The sequence below is a fragment of the Micropterus dolomieu genome, linkage group LG02, assembly GCF_021292245.1.
Source record: "Micropterus dolomieu isolate WLL.071019.BEF.003 ecotype Adirondacks linkage group LG02, ASM2129224v1, whole genome shotgun sequence".
In the NCBI taxonomy this organism is placed as follows: Eukaryota; Metazoa; Chordata; class Actinopteri; order Centrarchiformes; family Centrarchidae; genus Micropterus; species Micropterus dolomieu.
Window position 1 is genome coordinate 5,214,067 of NC_060151.1, and position 17,987 is coordinate 5,232,053.

General features: G+C 42.6%; 1 protein-coding gene across 6 annotated transcripts in view; it reads left to right on the forward strand.

Annotated features, from left to right (window-relative positions):
- Nucleotides 1–17,987, forward strand: part of hdac5 (histone deacetylase 5) — a 61,275-nt gene that overhangs the window by 22,402 nt on the left and 20,886 nt on the right. For 5 of the 6 annotated variants that reach the window (XM_046070399.1, XM_046070380.1, XM_046070390.1 and 2 more), the window contains 13 exons: nucleotides 2,455–2,541; nucleotides 2,994–3,259; nucleotides 3,413–3,557; nucleotides 3,676–3,778; nucleotides 5,837–5,970; nucleotides 7,623–7,754; nucleotides 7,968–8,077; nucleotides 9,617–9,733; nucleotides 10,240–10,351; nucleotides 10,492–10,605; nucleotides 10,707–10,900; nucleotides 10,987–11,105; nucleotides 11,222–11,417. In XM_046070399.1, the coding sequence (XP_045926355.1) occupies nucleotides 2,487–2,541; nucleotides 2,994–3,259; nucleotides 3,413–3,557; nucleotides 3,676–3,778; nucleotides 5,837–5,970; nucleotides 7,623–7,754; nucleotides 7,968–8,077; nucleotides 9,617–9,733; nucleotides 10,240–10,351; nucleotides 10,492–10,605; nucleotides 10,707–10,900; nucleotides 10,987–11,105; nucleotides 11,222–11,417 (1,797 nt within the window). In that variant the 5' untranslated portion in view covers nucleotides 2,455–2,486. The remainder of the gene's footprint in view (nucleotides 1–2,454; nucleotides 2,542–2,993; nucleotides 3,260–3,412; nucleotides 3,558–3,675; nucleotides 3,779–5,836; nucleotides 5,971–7,622; nucleotides 7,755–7,967; nucleotides 8,078–9,616; nucleotides 9,734–10,239; nucleotides 10,352–10,491; nucleotides 10,606–10,706; nucleotides 10,901–10,986; nucleotides 11,106–11,221; nucleotides 11,418–17,987) is intronic. The other variant, XM_046070372.1, reaches the window with a different exon arrangement.

Consider the following 17,987-nt stretch of genomic DNA (forward strand, 5'->3'; position numbering starts at 1 on the left):
GTGGCTGCACAGATATTCACAGACGCACACCCACACACACACACACACACACACACACACACACACACACACACACACACACACACAGCCTTATTTATCCCCATTTCTAACTTTTTGGGCCTTTTACCAACTTTTTCTTGCAACGGCCACAGTGCCTGAGTGAGCTTAAAGGTTACAAACCAGCAAACCTGATACTGGACTGCTTCTTCGTGTGTGTGTGTGTGCGTGTGTGTGTGTGTGAGGGATCATCACACGTCTTTGTCATCTCTTTTAAGTAATTAACGCATGCTTCTCTTTCTCTGTATCAAGGTCTCAGGTCAAAGGTCAAGTTGGGACTAAAGATAAAATCTTTCCTTCTCTAATTAGTCACAATCCTCCAGGACAGGGCTAATGAGCTTGGCCTTGTTGTGGATGTTGACGTTTGATTAGCTTAGAACCCACATGACGTGAAAGCAGACAGAGTGTGCCAAAGAATGGGAGGTGACCGTCAGAACACCTATAGAAAGGTCATGGGTCAGACTATACCATAGGTTAGTCCTAATTGAATTTCCTCCTGGGCCAGCAGACAGGTAATATCCTGACGTCCCAACATGTCGCAGTGTGTGGCCTCTTCCTGGAAGTGGTCTGATCCAATAGCAGGGGTCAGCCGAAGCCAGGAGAGTGTAGTTACCGCAGGTTTGCGGCAGGTCAGGGACAGTGCCTCTAGTCAAGGGCACATTGATAGGTGCTGATGGTGATGAGATGCTGAGACCCCCCCCCACCACCACCACCACCCCTCCCCTGTCTGTGTATCAGGCAGCATTAACCTGTTGGCTGTCTGCACTACCAAGAGCCACCCTAAAGAAATAGTCCAAATTATGTCATACTAACTCAGTCTCTCACTTTCTCTCTTTCTCTCTCTCTCACACACACAAGTGATCAGTGTAAGCTGATTGGAGCAGCTAAGCTGCTAGGAGCTTCCGATCTGAGTGCTGCTGAATCTTAGCATTGTAGCTTATCTGTGAATACAAACCTAAATAACCACCCCCCACAGAAAGTGTGTTTCCAGCCGCCTGTATTTATGTGCATATTCAATTTTATTGCATAAAGAAGTTGGTGTGGAAATGCCTGAAATAAAAAAGGTGAAATAGTATTGTTTAACAAATTTTTACGCTTGGTTTTGGTTGAGAAGTTTCTGTATCGCTAAAAAAAAGCGACAAAGTGCAATAGTAACAGAATGACAGAATTAATGGTGACATATATAAAGTTTGCAACTTGAACATCCTCTGGAGAGATGAAACCATCAGATGTGGATGCAGACATGAGGAGACTGTAACTGACTTGAGCACTTTTACTTTCAGCAACTTGATGTGCCGTCTCTTTCCGCAGTGGTTTAATGGCCCCCGACTGGAGGGTTAGCACCACCAGCTCCTAATGTTTGTACTAATATAACAGCAGTGGCTAGAAACATGCATGCATATACATTTACTTTTGCAGTTTTTCCTGGAATTTTTGTTAAAATGACACTAAATTTGAATGGAAACTCAACTATGGAGAGTACAGTATGTGATGAAGGAGTCAGCCTGGCACACTGAGTCAGGAAGTCCATTTATATACATGCAAAAACAATGCATGTATCAAAATGAAGTCATCTGTAATGACAATCCTGCAAGTTGGATACAAAATATAACCAAAATAAAGTTAGTTTGCAACATGTTCCAAACGTACTGTATTTTTTAGGTCACCAGATCTACCAAATATACCCACTTTACCTCCAGGTGAACAGATAGCAACCAGACAATTGCAGCAGGAATTTCCCCAAACACTACACGTCATAGGTCGATGCTTGTGATGACGATGAATTCTTACCTCGCTGAGTTCCCATATCTTTCATTTCACAAGGTGAGAAGTCAGCTAACGCCACTCTGGTGCCTGAAGCAGGAAATCAATATTAATCTGTCATACTGATTAGCCCACAAATCCACATGAGTACCAGGCGGTGCATTTGGGAGAGACACGTTCTCAGTTTTTGTTTCCTATCACACTAATCTCTGTAACGATGAAACAGGTCCTGCAGTCCTCTTTTCTTTCTTTCCGCCATAGTGTTATAAATAACAGCGGGCTTCTCTGATAGTTTGCCTCTGTGAGTATGAATGCCACGTCTTAACATAGTCTGCCGTGTCCTTTAGCCTAGCCACAATGAATTTAGTCTAGACTAATGCCAAGATAAAACTACGGAGAGTTTAAGTCAGTGCTAGGCTAATGCTACGCTTGTGGCTATTTTTAGGCGGCAGGACGCTGTGTTCCTCACTTCTTGCAACGCTCCCACAACTGATCTGAATGAAATGGGAACTGCCTGTGTGTGTGTGTGTGTGTGTGTGCGCAATGAATGATGTAATAGTGTGATGTATCCTTGACAACATTTTCCACACTGATCAATCACGCTTTCTCTCTCTCTGTTTCTCCGTCCTGCAGTAGTGGAGGTGAAGAGCAGCCTCCCATCGGGCATGCAGAGCCCAGTAGGAACCGCAAGCGAGCAGAGAGGAGGAGGTGGAGAAGGCGGTGAGTATCCTCTGAGATTCCTTGAGGGGTGGTCTATTAAATTGACTTAGGTGATGTCACTCGAGTCAGCATCGGTTGGGGCATTTTTTGAAAATGGAGTTAGAGAGATGCGAGCTAGCCACACCTCTGTAGCCCACTCCTCATCTCTGCTTCAGGCTAGCAGCTCGAGGCTACATTAGTTGCTATTAGCATGGCACCTCCAAATCTCCGACTGAGCTGCTGATGGTCAAATTGCATTGTGGTTAATATAGGCGACAGTTGGTAATAAGAAAGAAGAATGTGCAGCATACAAAACACAATATATCTTGATCTGCTGTATTGATTTTTAAAAACAAAAATGACCATCGTGAGCCCAACAGCGTTACAGGAGCGCAGTTCTAGATTGTTGGAGTACACAAACAAATACAGAGGGAGGAGTAAAGCTGACCACTTGTCCGTGGTTGCTTTTCCAGGTGGAGGTACAGGAGAAGGCCCAGGAGGAGGAGGGGGCGGAGGCCCCGTGGACCTGCGGACAGAGTCCAGGGTGGGGACTCTGTCTGGGGGTGCAGCGGTGGACACGGCTCTGAGAGAGCAGCAGCTCCAGCAGGAACTTGTGCTGCTCAAACAGCAGCAGGAGCTCCAGAAGCAACTGCTGTTTGCGGAGTTCCAGAAAAAACACGAAGTGCTCACGAGACAACATGAAGTCCAGCTGCAGGAACACCTGAAGGTAGATAGTCAGGTATTCACTCATTTATAAGCTGGCTAGTCCCCAGAAACCTTCCATTCTGACTCTCATCTCTTTATTGGTTAACCAGCCTGATAGTGATTCAGCTCCTCAGCTGGTTTATTTGTCTCAGTAAGATGTGTGTGTGTGTGTGTGTGTGTGTGTAAGCAACAACAGGAGCTGTTGGCAGCAAAACGGCAACAGGAGCTGGAGCAAAAGAGGAAATTGGAGCAACAAAGACATGAAGAGCAGGAGAAACATCGACTGGAGCAACAACTGCTGCTGCTGAGGAACAAGGAGAAGGGCAAAGAGAGTAGGTTATACTGCTGCTACTACCATACGCACATGTTTGCTCTGTACCTACAAGCCACTGGTATAAAGACAGCGAAGTGTCCTGATTGCTGTCCTCTCTCTTTGATGTGTTTTGGAAGGTGCCATTGCCAGCACAGAGGTGAAGCTGAAGCTGCAGGAGTTCCTTCTCAGTAAGAAAGAGCCTGGCATTGGCGGACTGAACCATTCCTTCTCAAAGTGCTGGTGAGGACTGCAGAGAGCTTGACTGGCCACTGTAACATGACATATTGAGTCAAACTGAAGTAATCTACATTATCCCTGTGATGGTGTTTAAATATAAAAAGCAAGCTGCATCTTCAGTACAAACAGTTATTTAGTAATCACAGTTGCAGTAAACTGCACTGTATGAATGTGAAAATGTTGCTTAGTCACAGATCAGAGTGTGTGATCCCTCCTCGTTGCCTGGTGTGAACAGTGTCCTGTCAGGGACAGCGAGCGGCTGCTATAGTTTGGATAGTAGCTGACACGACGGCTGCATATAGTTTGGTATAACGTAAGACTATAAACACTCCTACTGCAGAATAGGACTTGAAAGTGATTTATATAGAGTCGTACACGGCCTTTCAGGACTAGGACTAGAGTGTGATCGTGTCATCGTTTTGAAGTGGAAATTCTGACATCCATGGTTTTACTTCTGTGACGGCTGAGAGACTAGTGTAGGCCGGGCGGAGTGAGGTTTTTACCTACTGCACAGACTCCTACACAGTCTTTGTAGTGTGTGGTTGCCACCTTCACTGTGTGCATATAAAGTTTTGCCAAGTGATATGGTGGTATGGTTATGCAGGGTTTGGAAGCGTAGGCTAATTTAACTACTGAATTAATGAACTGGATCATTTTAGCTACAGGATCATGGATTCACATTGATTTGATTGGTTTATTTTAATGTGAAATGGAAAAAACACCCACAAGGTTTCCCCGCTGCGTTGCCTCTGGTAAATGAAGTATGTGTTTTAATAATTTTTACACAGATTGTACTTGTTTTTTTACACAGTGTCATGTAGTTTTTACCTGTTGGAAGGCTGTGTAAGCACACATAGAGAAAAAAAATATAGACCAGCTGCGTGAAAATTGACCATGAGAGCCATGCAGCTTCAGGTGATTATAACAGTATCGCATGTATTTCAGACGTGATAGTTGTGTTTTGAAGAATTGAACAGTGGTAAAATTTGAAATGCATAAAATAGCACCACCTTTTTAATGAACATTGACTTATGTGAGTAGGTACCTCTCCAAGGAGAACATATCAACATATGATGACAAAATTAATAAAAACTCATATTGATACTGACAAATACGTCATTTAGGCTGTAAATCAACATTGGCAAGCCACTTGTGTGGCTTAAGAAATAAATGTCGCCTGTATGTAAATTAAAACTGTCTCAGCTGCTTGGAATGATCCCATCAGCCCGTCCAGTGCCACACCGTTTTACAGCCTATGAAAGAGTGCATCTTGCACACATTACACGGGCATGAAAAGCCATTGACTGGCTTTAGATTAACCTTCTCTTCCGCTGTCCAATTAGCCTTTTAGTTCCACCCCTTTAATGTTCCCTGACAAAATTAATGTAAGTAGTTTCTGAGGTTATATATGAAAAACTATGATGCCAGAATGAATAAATATCTTAATCTCATAATGATATTTATCAATATTTCATTCACTCAGTATACACAGTATACTACAAAGCTAGTGATATTGCTGTAACACTCCTAACACGGCTTGTGGCTCCTCCGTAACAGTTCTGTCTTCTCTGAATAAGGCTGTAACACACATACCAGACACCCGTTTGACAAAATGCCATCTCTTTAACAGATGGATGAATGTAATATATGTATGTCTGTAAAGGCCTATAGATAGTTGACACGATGTCATGTCCAGTTCATCCCAACGGTCCCAACAGCGGCTAGAAAGCTTTCACTGATCTGAAACATCACAGTGAAATGTTCAGTCCTTGCCAAGCTGTTCCCTAAATCTATTTTGCACCGATTCAGCCATAATGCAGGGGGAAGTCAATTGAAGAAGAGGCACAGAGAACAATTTCCACACTCACAGTAACAGGAAATAACAGGAAAGGCATTCTAGGAAATGTAGGAAATGACTAAATGAAGTACAAGTACACTAAACAGGTTGGCAGGATATGATTTTACCGAAATTCTAAATCCCTTAATATTGTGTAACTGTTTTACCAGCAGGCTGACTTGCTTTCTCCTTGTGTTTGTGTGTGTGTGTGTGTGTGTCTGCAGGGGAGCCCAGCACACCTCCCTGGAGCAGGGCTCTCCTCCGCAGAGTAACACCCCGGGAACTCCTCCGTCCTACAAACTGCCCCCACTACTGGGGAACTACGAGGGCAAAGACGACTTCCCGCTCCGCAAGACAGGTACGAGAGACAGAGGGAGGAAGTGTGTGTGTGTGTGTGACTTGCTATGTTAAAGTAGTTTGACAAAGGACAATGCGGAGGTGTGGAGTGTGGAGTTATTATATACTATATGTGTGTGTGTGTGTGTGAGTGAGTCAGTGTGAGTCTGACTCACCAGGGAAGAGGTAGCCTAAACCTAGAGATAACAAACACACACACACTCATACACTATATATAACACATGATATAACTGATACCATGTGAAAACTTTTCTCTGAACATGTGTCCAGTGTGTGAAACTGGTTCTGTCCCTGCAGGACTGTTCGCTAAGCCCCGCCCCCTGGAGTTACCGTAGCTGGATCTGTCAAAGCTTTCCGTTCTCACATGACACATATGAGGTTTACAAGGGAAATCGTAGGAGGTTTCCATCGAAATGCCAAGTCATTTTTGTGTGTTTCCATCCACCTGTTTGCTCAACAAAACAATAACCTGATATTTCAAGTGCAAAAAGGTGTTTTGATTGGCTGATATGGAAGAGTACGGAAGGAAAATGCATGCGCTTGTTTTGAAAGAACGAGATTATTATCCCAGAATTCTGAGAAAGGTTTTCATGAAAACAAATCTGCCTTTTTTTGTCTGAATTAACGAGATGCCTCAAAATCCTCGCCTGCGTGGAGGACTGCTGCCGCTAATCAGCCTGACCCTTGGGGGGGATTTTGAGGTATCTCACTGATTAAGTAAAACAAGGCACAACACTGGATATGAGGCCCATTATATTATGTTTTATCTGTTTACATTATGTAGCTAATCAAAGGAGTTTATGTACATTTTACCAAAAATCTCCCACACTTTTTCATACCTCATTCAATCACTGCTCTTTCTGTTGAGCTGGTATCATCCGGCTATTAAGTAATATTTCCTCACATACAGTAAAGCCTCTTGAAGGATGATTACACTTGTAGTTCCAAAAGTGTCTCCTTTTCAACCAGTATTCAAAATTCAGAAGCAGAAATCACTTTCTTTTGCTTCTTTAGTGGCACATGCAAGATGAACTGCGGTTAGGCTCATTCACATCTGTAGTTCTGTAGTCTTAGTCCTGGGATACAGTGGCCTTCTGCGGCCTTACACGTGAACTGGTGCAAAATCCCGTCATGCCCATGTCTTGCTGAGTCAGATCTGTTGTTAGCTGCTCTGATACCACGCAGTCAAATGGTAAGCATTGACAAACCAGCCATGTTTTCCTGGATTCATGATTGCTGGATACTGTCCGGGCAGCTCAAACTAATAAAACCTGTTTACTCTTTCCTTACCTTTAACCTTGACTTATAGACAAAAGCCACCTTAAAATACACCTGCTGGCCAAAAGATGCAGCCAGCCAAAATGTATTACCAGAATGCCTGTGCTCATGTATCCCCCCTGATAGTCTCCTGTTGGCAAATCACCAGGCACCTTAAAATACCCCAAAGAAGTACTGCACTTCTGGAACTTCTGGAATGAGACACATAACACAAGAGATAGAGCCGCACTGTAATAACAACACTGATGAATATAACAAAGAAGGGCTGTTGATCGATGCCAGTGATCACTGATTGCTTTTGGCTCTGAGCTGAGGCGCTTTCATTTCCTCTCTCCGTCCCTCGTCTCTCCCTGTCGCTCTGGGTCTCCCGTCCAGTGTCGGAGCCTAACCTGAAGGTGCGTTCACGGTTGAAGCAGAAGGTGGCGGAGAGGCGGAGCTCCCCGCTCCTTCGCAGGAAGGATGGAACCGTTATCAGCACCTTTAAGAAGAGAGCCATAGAGATATCAGGTGAAAACACACACACACACACACACACACACACACACACACACACACACAGAAGTGCATGGTTGAAAAAAGACAGAAAATCTCAGTAGCAGTGTGTTTATTGTGTAAACTTACTGTTAATAAATCATTTTACTAATACATTAGATCTTTTATGAATTATTAATATTATTTCCTCTCTCTCTTTTTCTGTGTGTGTCTGTGTCTCTCGACCAGTTTCCTCCCTCTGTAATAGCGCTCCAGGTTCAGGTCCCAGCAGTCCCAACAGTTCCAATTCAGCTATCGCCAATGGCAACACGGGATCGGTTCCCAACATACAGACAGAGGTACACACACACAAACACTTTATTTTTAACTTTAAAGTTGTACACACCGACTCATGTAGTGCGCGGGTTGGTTTCATTTTCACCATTCACTTCTTCGTACTGGACACACAGCTCGAGCTCGCCACCTACAGTTCACTGTGGTTCAGGACGTTTATTGGCACATTTACAAAACAAGCGTTGGCCAAAGTGAAATGTCAAACACATCAAAACAGAACAGATATAAATAAGTAAATAGCTGTAACAGACACAATTAAAGCAATTTTGTATTAATAATAAGGGGGACTCAAAGGCAACTTTAAAAAGGTGAGTCTCAAAAGATAGAATTTAAAATTGGTGGTAGAGGGGGGGGGCTGAGAGTCAGGGCTAAACTGTTACTGGGAACATGGTAATGGTGAAGAACACATGATCTGAGAGGTTTGTAACTCATTTCTGTTGTATAATGCTCTGTATTTGCTTGTGTTTTGTCATTATATTCCAAATAATGCTAATAATTTCCAAATCCGTTGCATATGCAGTCAAATTGAAATGTTTTCTCTTAACTGATTTTATTTTGCATTCAGGGCCTCTGTAGAAAAGGCTTTATTTTCACAATTAAAAAAATAATAGTACAATAAAATGCAATAAAAAAATATATACTACAGAGTTTGTTTGTCAAACATTATAAAGCAGCATCAAAAATGAGACCTATATTTCTTGCATGTCGCCCAAGAAAATTGTCTAAACCACTAGTGTATTTTTCGGACCTCTGTCTTAATTTCATTAAGCTAAATAGGGCCTTAATGGAGGCTTAGGGTACATTATAAGCGACAGCTGCAGGAAAAAAAACTAAACATTATCAGTTGAAACTGGTCTATGTTGATAAAACACAAACCACTCTAAGGCCTGACAGCGAAGATGCTGACTCACTACTGAAATCTGACTGCAATCTGTCCAAAATGTTAAAGGACACGTTGTGAGAAGGCAGCTTTTTCCAGGATCATTGATAGAAGTTTTGAGATTGGCAGGAAGTTATTCAGTACAGCTGGTGATTAATGGTTGAATAACGACGTTCTGAAAGGAGGAACTGACATAACCATTCACTAGGGAGGTGTTTATTATGAATAAAATACTGTGTATCAATACTTCATTAAGAAGGCCATGTGGAATTATATCCAGACAGCAAATAGTGGGCTTCAAAACTAGGAAGATTTATATTGAATTTGAGTGACAGTTAAACTAATGCTACCAAGTCCTCAAAGTGTCCTTGCTGGAGTGTTCTTGTTTTGTTCTGCTGTATTGGGAAAAGGTTTGTGAAAGCCAGGTTATCTTTTATATGAGGATATTATTAAGTGTGCATGTATGTAGCCACGTCCAAAGAATGCAGCTCTTTAAAACAGGATTCAGTGAGTAAATAAGGTGATATGAGAGAGATTCTGTTGGTGCTTACAGTAGATTTTAAAAGCAACTTTGAATCCACAGTGTATAACCATCAGACAACCCTCTCAGCTACTGTTAAGATTCCACAGATACTAACAGGTCTGCCTGTCTGCCTGTCCGCAGCTGAGATCTCTCCATCAGACACTGGGGGCTGATGGGACATTGAGTCCTCTGAATCTCTACACCTCGCCCTCTTTGCCGAATATCTCCTTGGGCCTCCCTGCCAACACACACATCACGGTGGGTCAGCGCAACACACACACACCTACACAAAAACATACAAGTGCGCACACAAACACGTACTTCATAAATGCATATACAGGTGCTGGTCATATAATTAGAATATCATCAAAAAGTTGATTTATTTCAGTAATTCCATTCAAAAAGTGAAACTATATATATATATATATTATATTCATTCATTCCACACAGACTGATATATTTCAAATGTTTATTTCATTTAAAATTGTGATGATTAAAACTGACAACTAATGAAAACACCAAAATCAGTATCTCAGAAAATTAGAATATTGTGAAAAGGTTCAATATTGAAGACACCTGGTGCCACACTCTAATCAGCTAATTAACTCAAAACACCACAAAGGCCTTTAAATGGTCTCTCAGTCTAGATGAGTTTTATGAGCTCGGAGCGAGGATGTCACATGACCTGCAGCTACCGCTCGCTGATTGTGTGGCGGTTACCTAGACTTGTCTGTGTGGTAACCATGGTGATGTGCCCTCTACAGCCGCCCCAGAATCTCTCTACCCAGCAAGAGGCCGAGCGTCAAGCCATCCAATCACTGCGAGGGGGCGGGGCTTTAACAGGGAAGTTTCTCTCCACATCCTCCCTACCTGCAGGTAAACTTTACCACAGTTCCCAATTTAAATAATACGTTATTATGGTTTAATTATTATATTAAAGTATTGCATACTGGATATTCTTTATATAAATATGTGAGTAAAGAAAGATGTTATACAATGATAATGTTTGTTTGCAGGGGTGGGGCATGATGTGGAGACAACGCCCCCCAGCTCTCATTCTGCCCATTCCTCGTTACTGCAACATGTACTACTGCTGGAGCAGGCCAGACAGCAGACCGCCATGCTAGCTGGTACACACACACACGCACACACACACATGCACAAGAACACTAAAGTCCCCCCATAGTATCCAACTCAATTGTCTTTGTGCTGTGATCCTCCACCCACTCAGTCCCCATGTACAGTCAGTCGCCGCTGGTTACGGCAGAGAGAGGCGTGTCCAGCGGCATGCGGGCGGTCAACAAGCTTCCTCGCCATCGGCCACTGGCACGGACCCAGAGTGCACCTTTGCCCCAGTCCCCCCAGGCCCTGCAGCAGCTGGTGGTCCAGCAGCAACACCAACACTTCCTGGAAAAACACTACAAGGTACACACGTGCATACACACACACAAACACACACGCACGCACAGATATGCACACGTGCACACGCTAACATTGCTTTGTATGTGTAGATACTATCGAAGGGGGCAGAGCTTCCCAGGCCACCGCCAACCCACCCAGAGGAGACAGAAGAGGAGCTAACAGAGACCAATGACATGCAGGAGGATGATGGAGGGGCAAGCCTTCACAGGTGCGACAACCAGTCAGTCAGTAACAGTGACTGATCTATCTTTATCTAGGTACTCTGTGTCACTGTAAACACCTGGTTGTTGTTTTGAAGTCTGCCCTGTTATTCTGACCTATCAGGCTTCAGAAGGAGGGGTCAGACGACAGCACGCCCACCTCTGAGCGACTTAGTGTGCACGTGAAGAGTGAGGAGGAGCACGGGGGCATGCACGTGAAAGGGGAGAGTACCGAGAGTGAGCTGGACGAAGAGGACGAGGACGAAGACATCATCCAGCTGAGGGAGGGCGACGATGAGGAGAGGGGGAGCTACACACAGGTTTGTGTGAGAACACAGTGCGTCTCTCTCTCTCTCTCTCTCTCTCTCTGCTGCAGTCTGCTGCTTTTACATCAAAACTCCAAGTGGAGGTCAGCTGCTACACACACTCCTTTCTAAAATAGTGAGTCCCAAGGGGGTTCGTGAAAGATTGTGGTGCAGCTCAGTTATTTTTAATAGTATAGAATATTTACTCGTTGGCTATGGCTGCTCTAACCTGTTAAAACGGGCGCCAGGTTGTTGTTGTGGCCTGGGCGTTAAACTCAGGACATTTTGGTTACACAGTATCATTCCACAGAGGGATGAATCACACAGATGCATCATCAGCTGACCTCCTGCTGTTTTCCGTCTCACTGTGTTTGCTACAGATGTTGTTGTGTGTTAGCTATCTGACTCATCACAGCTAACTGTTGGCCTGTTACTTCAGTCCAAACCTTAGATGGCTTCAGGTGTTTTTCACCCGCGCACGATTGTTTTCACATAGTGTGTTTGTGGAGCACTCTCGAGTATTCCTTTTGGGTTTATCTCTTATTGTGCTGCTTCTTCAGAGAAACAAAAACAAACAGGATGGCGGTGCAAACACATCTACAGGTGCTGAATCAAAACGCAGACTGAAGGCAGGAACCAGGCAAATGATCAGCACACTGTTCTTATAGCTCCCAGCTGTTTCAACTGGGCAACGTTTCGATCTAACAGCGATCTTCGTCAGGCATTGTCAAAATCACCATCACAAAGCAGAAAAAGCAATATACAGACAGACATTCGACACTCAGGTGATTGGGATCTGCATGACTGACAGCCAGTCTACTCTTAGGCTGGACCAATCAAAGCAGAGCTGGACAACACTGTCTGATACTGAGAGACATGACTCTATGGGTGGCGAAAACAACAAGATCAATATTATACAGGCACAAATTAAAGCCAACACATCAGCAGTTGAGTCAAATATATTCACGGCACAGAAAAATACATAGAAAAAAACAGAAAACTGATGCATTACTCACCCAAAGCGGACGACGTCAGCTCAGTCAGTGGGGACTTGGCTTGGGAACCGGCCCTATAAAGAAACAGCAAGTGGCCAGAATCTGTATTGATGCCTACAACGGGAAAAGCAGCACAAACAAAAAGCAAGAGAATGAAAAGGGAGGGTGCACCGACAGATGCAGACTTTTGAGAGAGACAATCAAGACATATTCGTAAAGATGTAGAGTAAGTTAATCTGTCTGTTAATTATAAAATATAGAAGGCGTCACTTTTCAGAAAGATGTTGTTGATGTCCCCTCCCTCTCTGGATGTTTTCACGCGTTCATTCCCATCTCAGCGTGGATGGGTTGTGTTTGAATGAGAGTACGTAATCCATTGGGACAGTTGATCTTGTAGGTGATGTTTTTTGTGTTACAAGTGATGATAGCCTTGACATTGAATCTTTTTACCGGAATGCAGATGAGTAAATGACATTTGAAAGTGAAATTACATTGTGCACACTGGAATTTGTCGATAAGAAGTGAGGAGTTCGCTCTGGTGGAAGGTCGGCTCTGACTGTGAGATCGATGGTAAACAGTCCGTGGGGGATCTTTGAAGACTCATTTATGATTAGGATCAGATTTCATGTGCCAATGTTGAGGGGAAATCCTTTGAAATTTCTTTCCCAAAGGAGAGTATTGTATAATGCAGAAGGGACGTCCATTACCCGAGTCAAACCTTCACTTTGGCTGACATTCTTAAATGTCTCTACAGCATTTTGGATCCAGCCTTCTTCATACTGCCTATCCCTAAATCTTTCCACCGTGACTCATATGCGGCGTACTCTATTAAATTGACTGACTTGGAAGACTTATTTTGAGAGAGGTGGGAGGGAAACTCTTGCCATGTAATGTTCTTGTCTATCGGTGCTCTTTAGTGACCTGTTGCCAGTTTGTCTTGTTCTTTGATGATCAAAATGTCCAGAAAACCGATTAGTGAGAAATCACAATTAACCGTAAATTTAAGATGGCTGCTTGAATCCAACGTATAAGGAAGCATAGTTTCAACTGCAAAGAAAAATATCTTTGTACGTAAACAGTTATTAAACCCAACTTGGTTCATTCTTTAAAAAGCTGATCTGGTGAATCTGGCCGGTGGGGATTCATATCTGAATGAGAGGCCCGTAGAAAATACTAATATACGAGGGCATCCGTTATTATACCTGGGTGGATTAATTTAACCGGGTGGCCTAGTTTTTCTCGATGGCTTAAACACTTTTCTTGAAATTTTGCCTCTTTTTCTCGAAACTCTAAACACAAATCCACAACTTCTCAACCAATTCTCCAAACGTCCTATTTTCAGGTCAAAATGAAGCTCTCCACTCAAAACCATTCAATCTTGCTGAAAACCCCAAACTTTGGCCTCAGAAACACACACACTGCAACACAGTCTGACACACTGGTGAGAGAAATTCAAAACAATGCTGCAAAAACTGGTTATTAGTAATGTTGCTTGTGGTTCTCCCCCTCAAAAACCTTATTCTGCCCCAGCATCCTGGCTTTGCTCTGAGACAGGCCAGAGATTCCTGTTCTCCACCTCCTCCTCTTCTTCTCCACCTCCTAGTCCTCTGCCCTCCACCTCCTCCTCCTCCATACTCCTCCTCCTCGGCCTCCTCCCCTTCTTCTCCACCTCCTCTCTGGTGTCCTCTATGTCTTCCTTCAGATTTTTCTGGATCCATTGTTCCTAAACTGAATGAACTGACCATTTCATCTATTGAAGCTTTTGATTGGTGTGTTATCAATTGCTAATTAAGTGAACAATACTGAATGTTAGTATTTTCTCAGTGACCACATGGTGTAGGCAATGAGAAATGAAGGGATTTGTGAGTAGACTTTAGAGAAATGGGTGTGCTTTTTGAAAAATGGAGTTATGGTTTGGAAATTTTAGTTCAAAAGCCTGCTTATAGTGTTCAAGCAATGGAGAAAACCTGTAATATACCTGAGCAGCTGTTAATATACCTGGTATAACTTGTATTGTATTGTATAAGTATTGCCTAATCTAGGGCTGCTTGATTTTGAGATTGAGATCACGATTATGTAACTGGATTACTCATTTACTTAGGAAACTTAACGCATAGGGTGCCACTCAATGAAAAACATTTTTTTTTAACACTGTGCCACCCCCTCATTCTGTTCCTTTGCCTTGCCTGTGAAAAGTTTCATTCAGATATAATAATATTTACTGGTAGCTCAATGGGCTCTGTACTATAATCAAGATAAAATGTTATTTAATTAAAAATTTCTCTACCAAAGTAAGTATTGTTATCATTTAACTATTCTTTTTCATATTCTAATTTGTGTTATTATTTGGTTTAAATACTATGTAATCAGAATAATATTTTTGGGTTAGCACTATAGCAGCCGTGGTCAGTAGTATAGTTACAGTTTTTTTCAGTTGCTAAGATGCAATGGTCAAAACTGAAGCCACTTTTTCTAAACTCATCACACAGTCTGCATTACCAACATGCATCCTGGCCAAACAGTTAATCTCACCTCCAAAAGTCACTCAAACCACCAAAACACTTCATATAAGCCTCAAAATAAACTTGTCCAGCCAAAACTCTCTCCGACTGAGAGAAAATGAAAGAAACCTGTAACATATTTTCACTTTATTGACTGTACTATAGTATATGTTGCAAGAATGAATCAGAAATGCATTCAGTAATTTACTTGTGGAAAAAAAGAAGTTCCTGACATTTCAGTGCTGCAATACACTTTTTTTCGGTTGTTTACATAGTTAACACTGGTACCTGAGACCCAGTGACCACAGTCTGTAATTGATGAACCATCCCCTTGAACCAGTTCTGCTAAAATATAAGCACATTTCTTGCTTTACACTCAGCTTGCAGTTTTACAGTAAAACCACATTAAAAACATTACACATATTTCTCTAAAACATAAAATGGAAGTAAATGTTCTGCAAAGATTTTCTATATATATATCTCTCCAGCTACAGCAGAAATGCAGGAAATTTACCAACATTTTGTTTTGAATGTGTTTTTAACAGTTTTGGACTCAGTGTGTTAGCATTTAAAAAATGTGCTGCAGATATACAGTGTTTTGCAGGTGGTGAAGTAGTTATGGGAAAAGAGTTCATGGATTTTGGAGAAAGTGGTCATTGAATGCATTTTGTGTGAAAACAAAGAAAAATGATTCACAGTTTGGTCCACATACACTTCTGTTTCGCTGACTGTGTGAAGAGTTTTGACCATGTGACTTCAGTTTTGACCAGCGCAGGTTAGCAGTTGGTTGCGAGGGGGCTGGAGCCAATCCCAGCTGTCATTGGGCTAACCCTGGACCCTACTAGTTCATCACAGGGCTAACTCATAGAGACAAACACTTCACACATACGTTCACACCTAAGGGCAACAACAGTCACCAATAAACCTATGCATGTCTTTGGAGGGTTGGAGGAAGCAGGAGAACATGAAGAGAACCCACACAGACACGGGGAGAACATGCAAACTCCGCAAAGAAAGGCCTGGGCCTCGATCCATGGATCTTCTTGCTGTGAGGCGAAAGTGCTAACCACTGCACCACCATGCCGCATCAGTGTGTCATGTTATACTTAATTATTCTTAATTTTAGCACCACCTACCAGTTATTTTCTGGTACAGTAAAGAAGGTCACTTCAAGAGAGGTCACGTAACGAGATGGCCTCTTCTGCAGCCGTCGCTTTTATTTCTTGGAGCGCAGCGTTCAGGCTCCCAGAGCTTTCCACCGGGCTCGGTGATCTACATTCTGAACATTTTCCTGTTTCGCCCCCCAATTCCGAAACCGTCATATATGGTAAATGGTGTTTATTTGTATAGTGCTTTTCTAGCCTTTTTGACCACTCAAAGTGCTTTACACTACATCATGTTCACCCACCTATGAGCAGAGACCCAACTGCTCATCAGAAAAATTTACTCATTCACACACTTTATTTATTCATTTAGCTGACGCTTTCATCAAAAGCAACTTACACTTGTTATACATGTCAGAGGTCACACACCTTTGGAGCAACTAGGGGTTAAGTGTCTTGCTCAGGGACACAATGGTTGATGGGTCACAGTGGGGGATTGAACCCAGGTCTCTCACACCAAAGGCCTGTGTCTTATCCACTGCTCCACCACCACACTTTCACAGTGATGGAACAGCCAGCAGGAGCAATTTGTGGTTCCCAACCTTCCGGTTAGTGGAAGTCCGCTCACTTATGCCACTTCAACACTTCCCTAATCAAGGTCTATCTGAAGGTCTATCTGGTTTGCATGTGCATGTGTTTTGTCCTCTTCATAGAAATCTGCAGCTACTCTGTGGGCTGAAAACACATGTAGCTGTTGCTAAAGCTGCAATACAGTCATTCTCTGGACACCTATGGATACTTAACTGTTCATTATTAACTTATGAAGTAACTGTTAGCAGCTATTTGTCTTGTCACATTATTAACACATTTGGGGGGTGGGAAGATAAAAATTAGAAATTTTATTTATTGAACTTTTAAAATTGAATGCTACATTTCTAAATTGTATTATATGCATTACCTCAAAAATCCCAAATAGCCGTTGAAATTAGAAACGGCCCATAATAATTCAACATTATTTGCTTTAAATGTCATCTTAAAGCACAAGAAGGTGACAGCAGCGCAGTGTTTAGGCTGACTACTTTGGGGGCCGTTGAGCGGCCGCGGGGCTCAGTGTGTGTGTGCGTGTACACGGAGAGGAGCAGAGCAGAGACAGGTGAAATACTCGAGATGACGACAACTCATTACGTTACATAAGACAATTCAACTTTGCCTTTTTACCCCCCTGCATTTTCATCTGTTGAAGCAGCCTCTCTTTTTATTATCTTCCTTGTTGTTTGTGCTGGTTTTACTGTTGTAGGTTATAAGTACAGATTCTGGCCATACCCTCCGGAGTGATATATCTATATATTCAGTATATATTTCTATTTTTTTCTAAAGTGTTGGATTTAATATGTAGCTCTATAATATTGATCTTGATGTTCCTAATTGTTTTGCCTTTTCCATAAAGGTATTCTTTGTGCCCCATGTGGGAGTATCAGACAGTGTTGTCCAGCTCTGCTCTGATTAGTCCTGCTTAGAGGAACTCCAGTGATTTTACACCATCAGAGTCTGTTTACAGGTCGTGGGAGTACTACTGTATGTGTAAAAAAACAACAACAACAAAGACAAGTTGTATGAAGCCTCCAGAGGGAGCTGAGTGCGGTATGTTGCCTTAAGTGATGCCACTTGAGTCCGTCTGGGTTGAAGCTGAAGACCGCAAGTTTGAAACTGAAATGAATCTGTTTGTGTGGAGGCAGAAAGAAGTGAGCTTACCAGACCTCTGTAGCATCTCACCTCGGCAACTAGCGCAACACACCTGAATCTGTATAGTCAAGTGAATTAAGTTGTGCTGAATTGTGGGTAATTTAGGCAAGAAGAAATAAGAATGCATGGGATAAAAAAATACTATCTCTGGTTCTGCTGCATCGATGTAGATAATTTTGTTATTTTTTTAAATTTTTTATTAAAAAAAAGTCGATAATAAGACCAACAGTGTTAAAGGAGTGC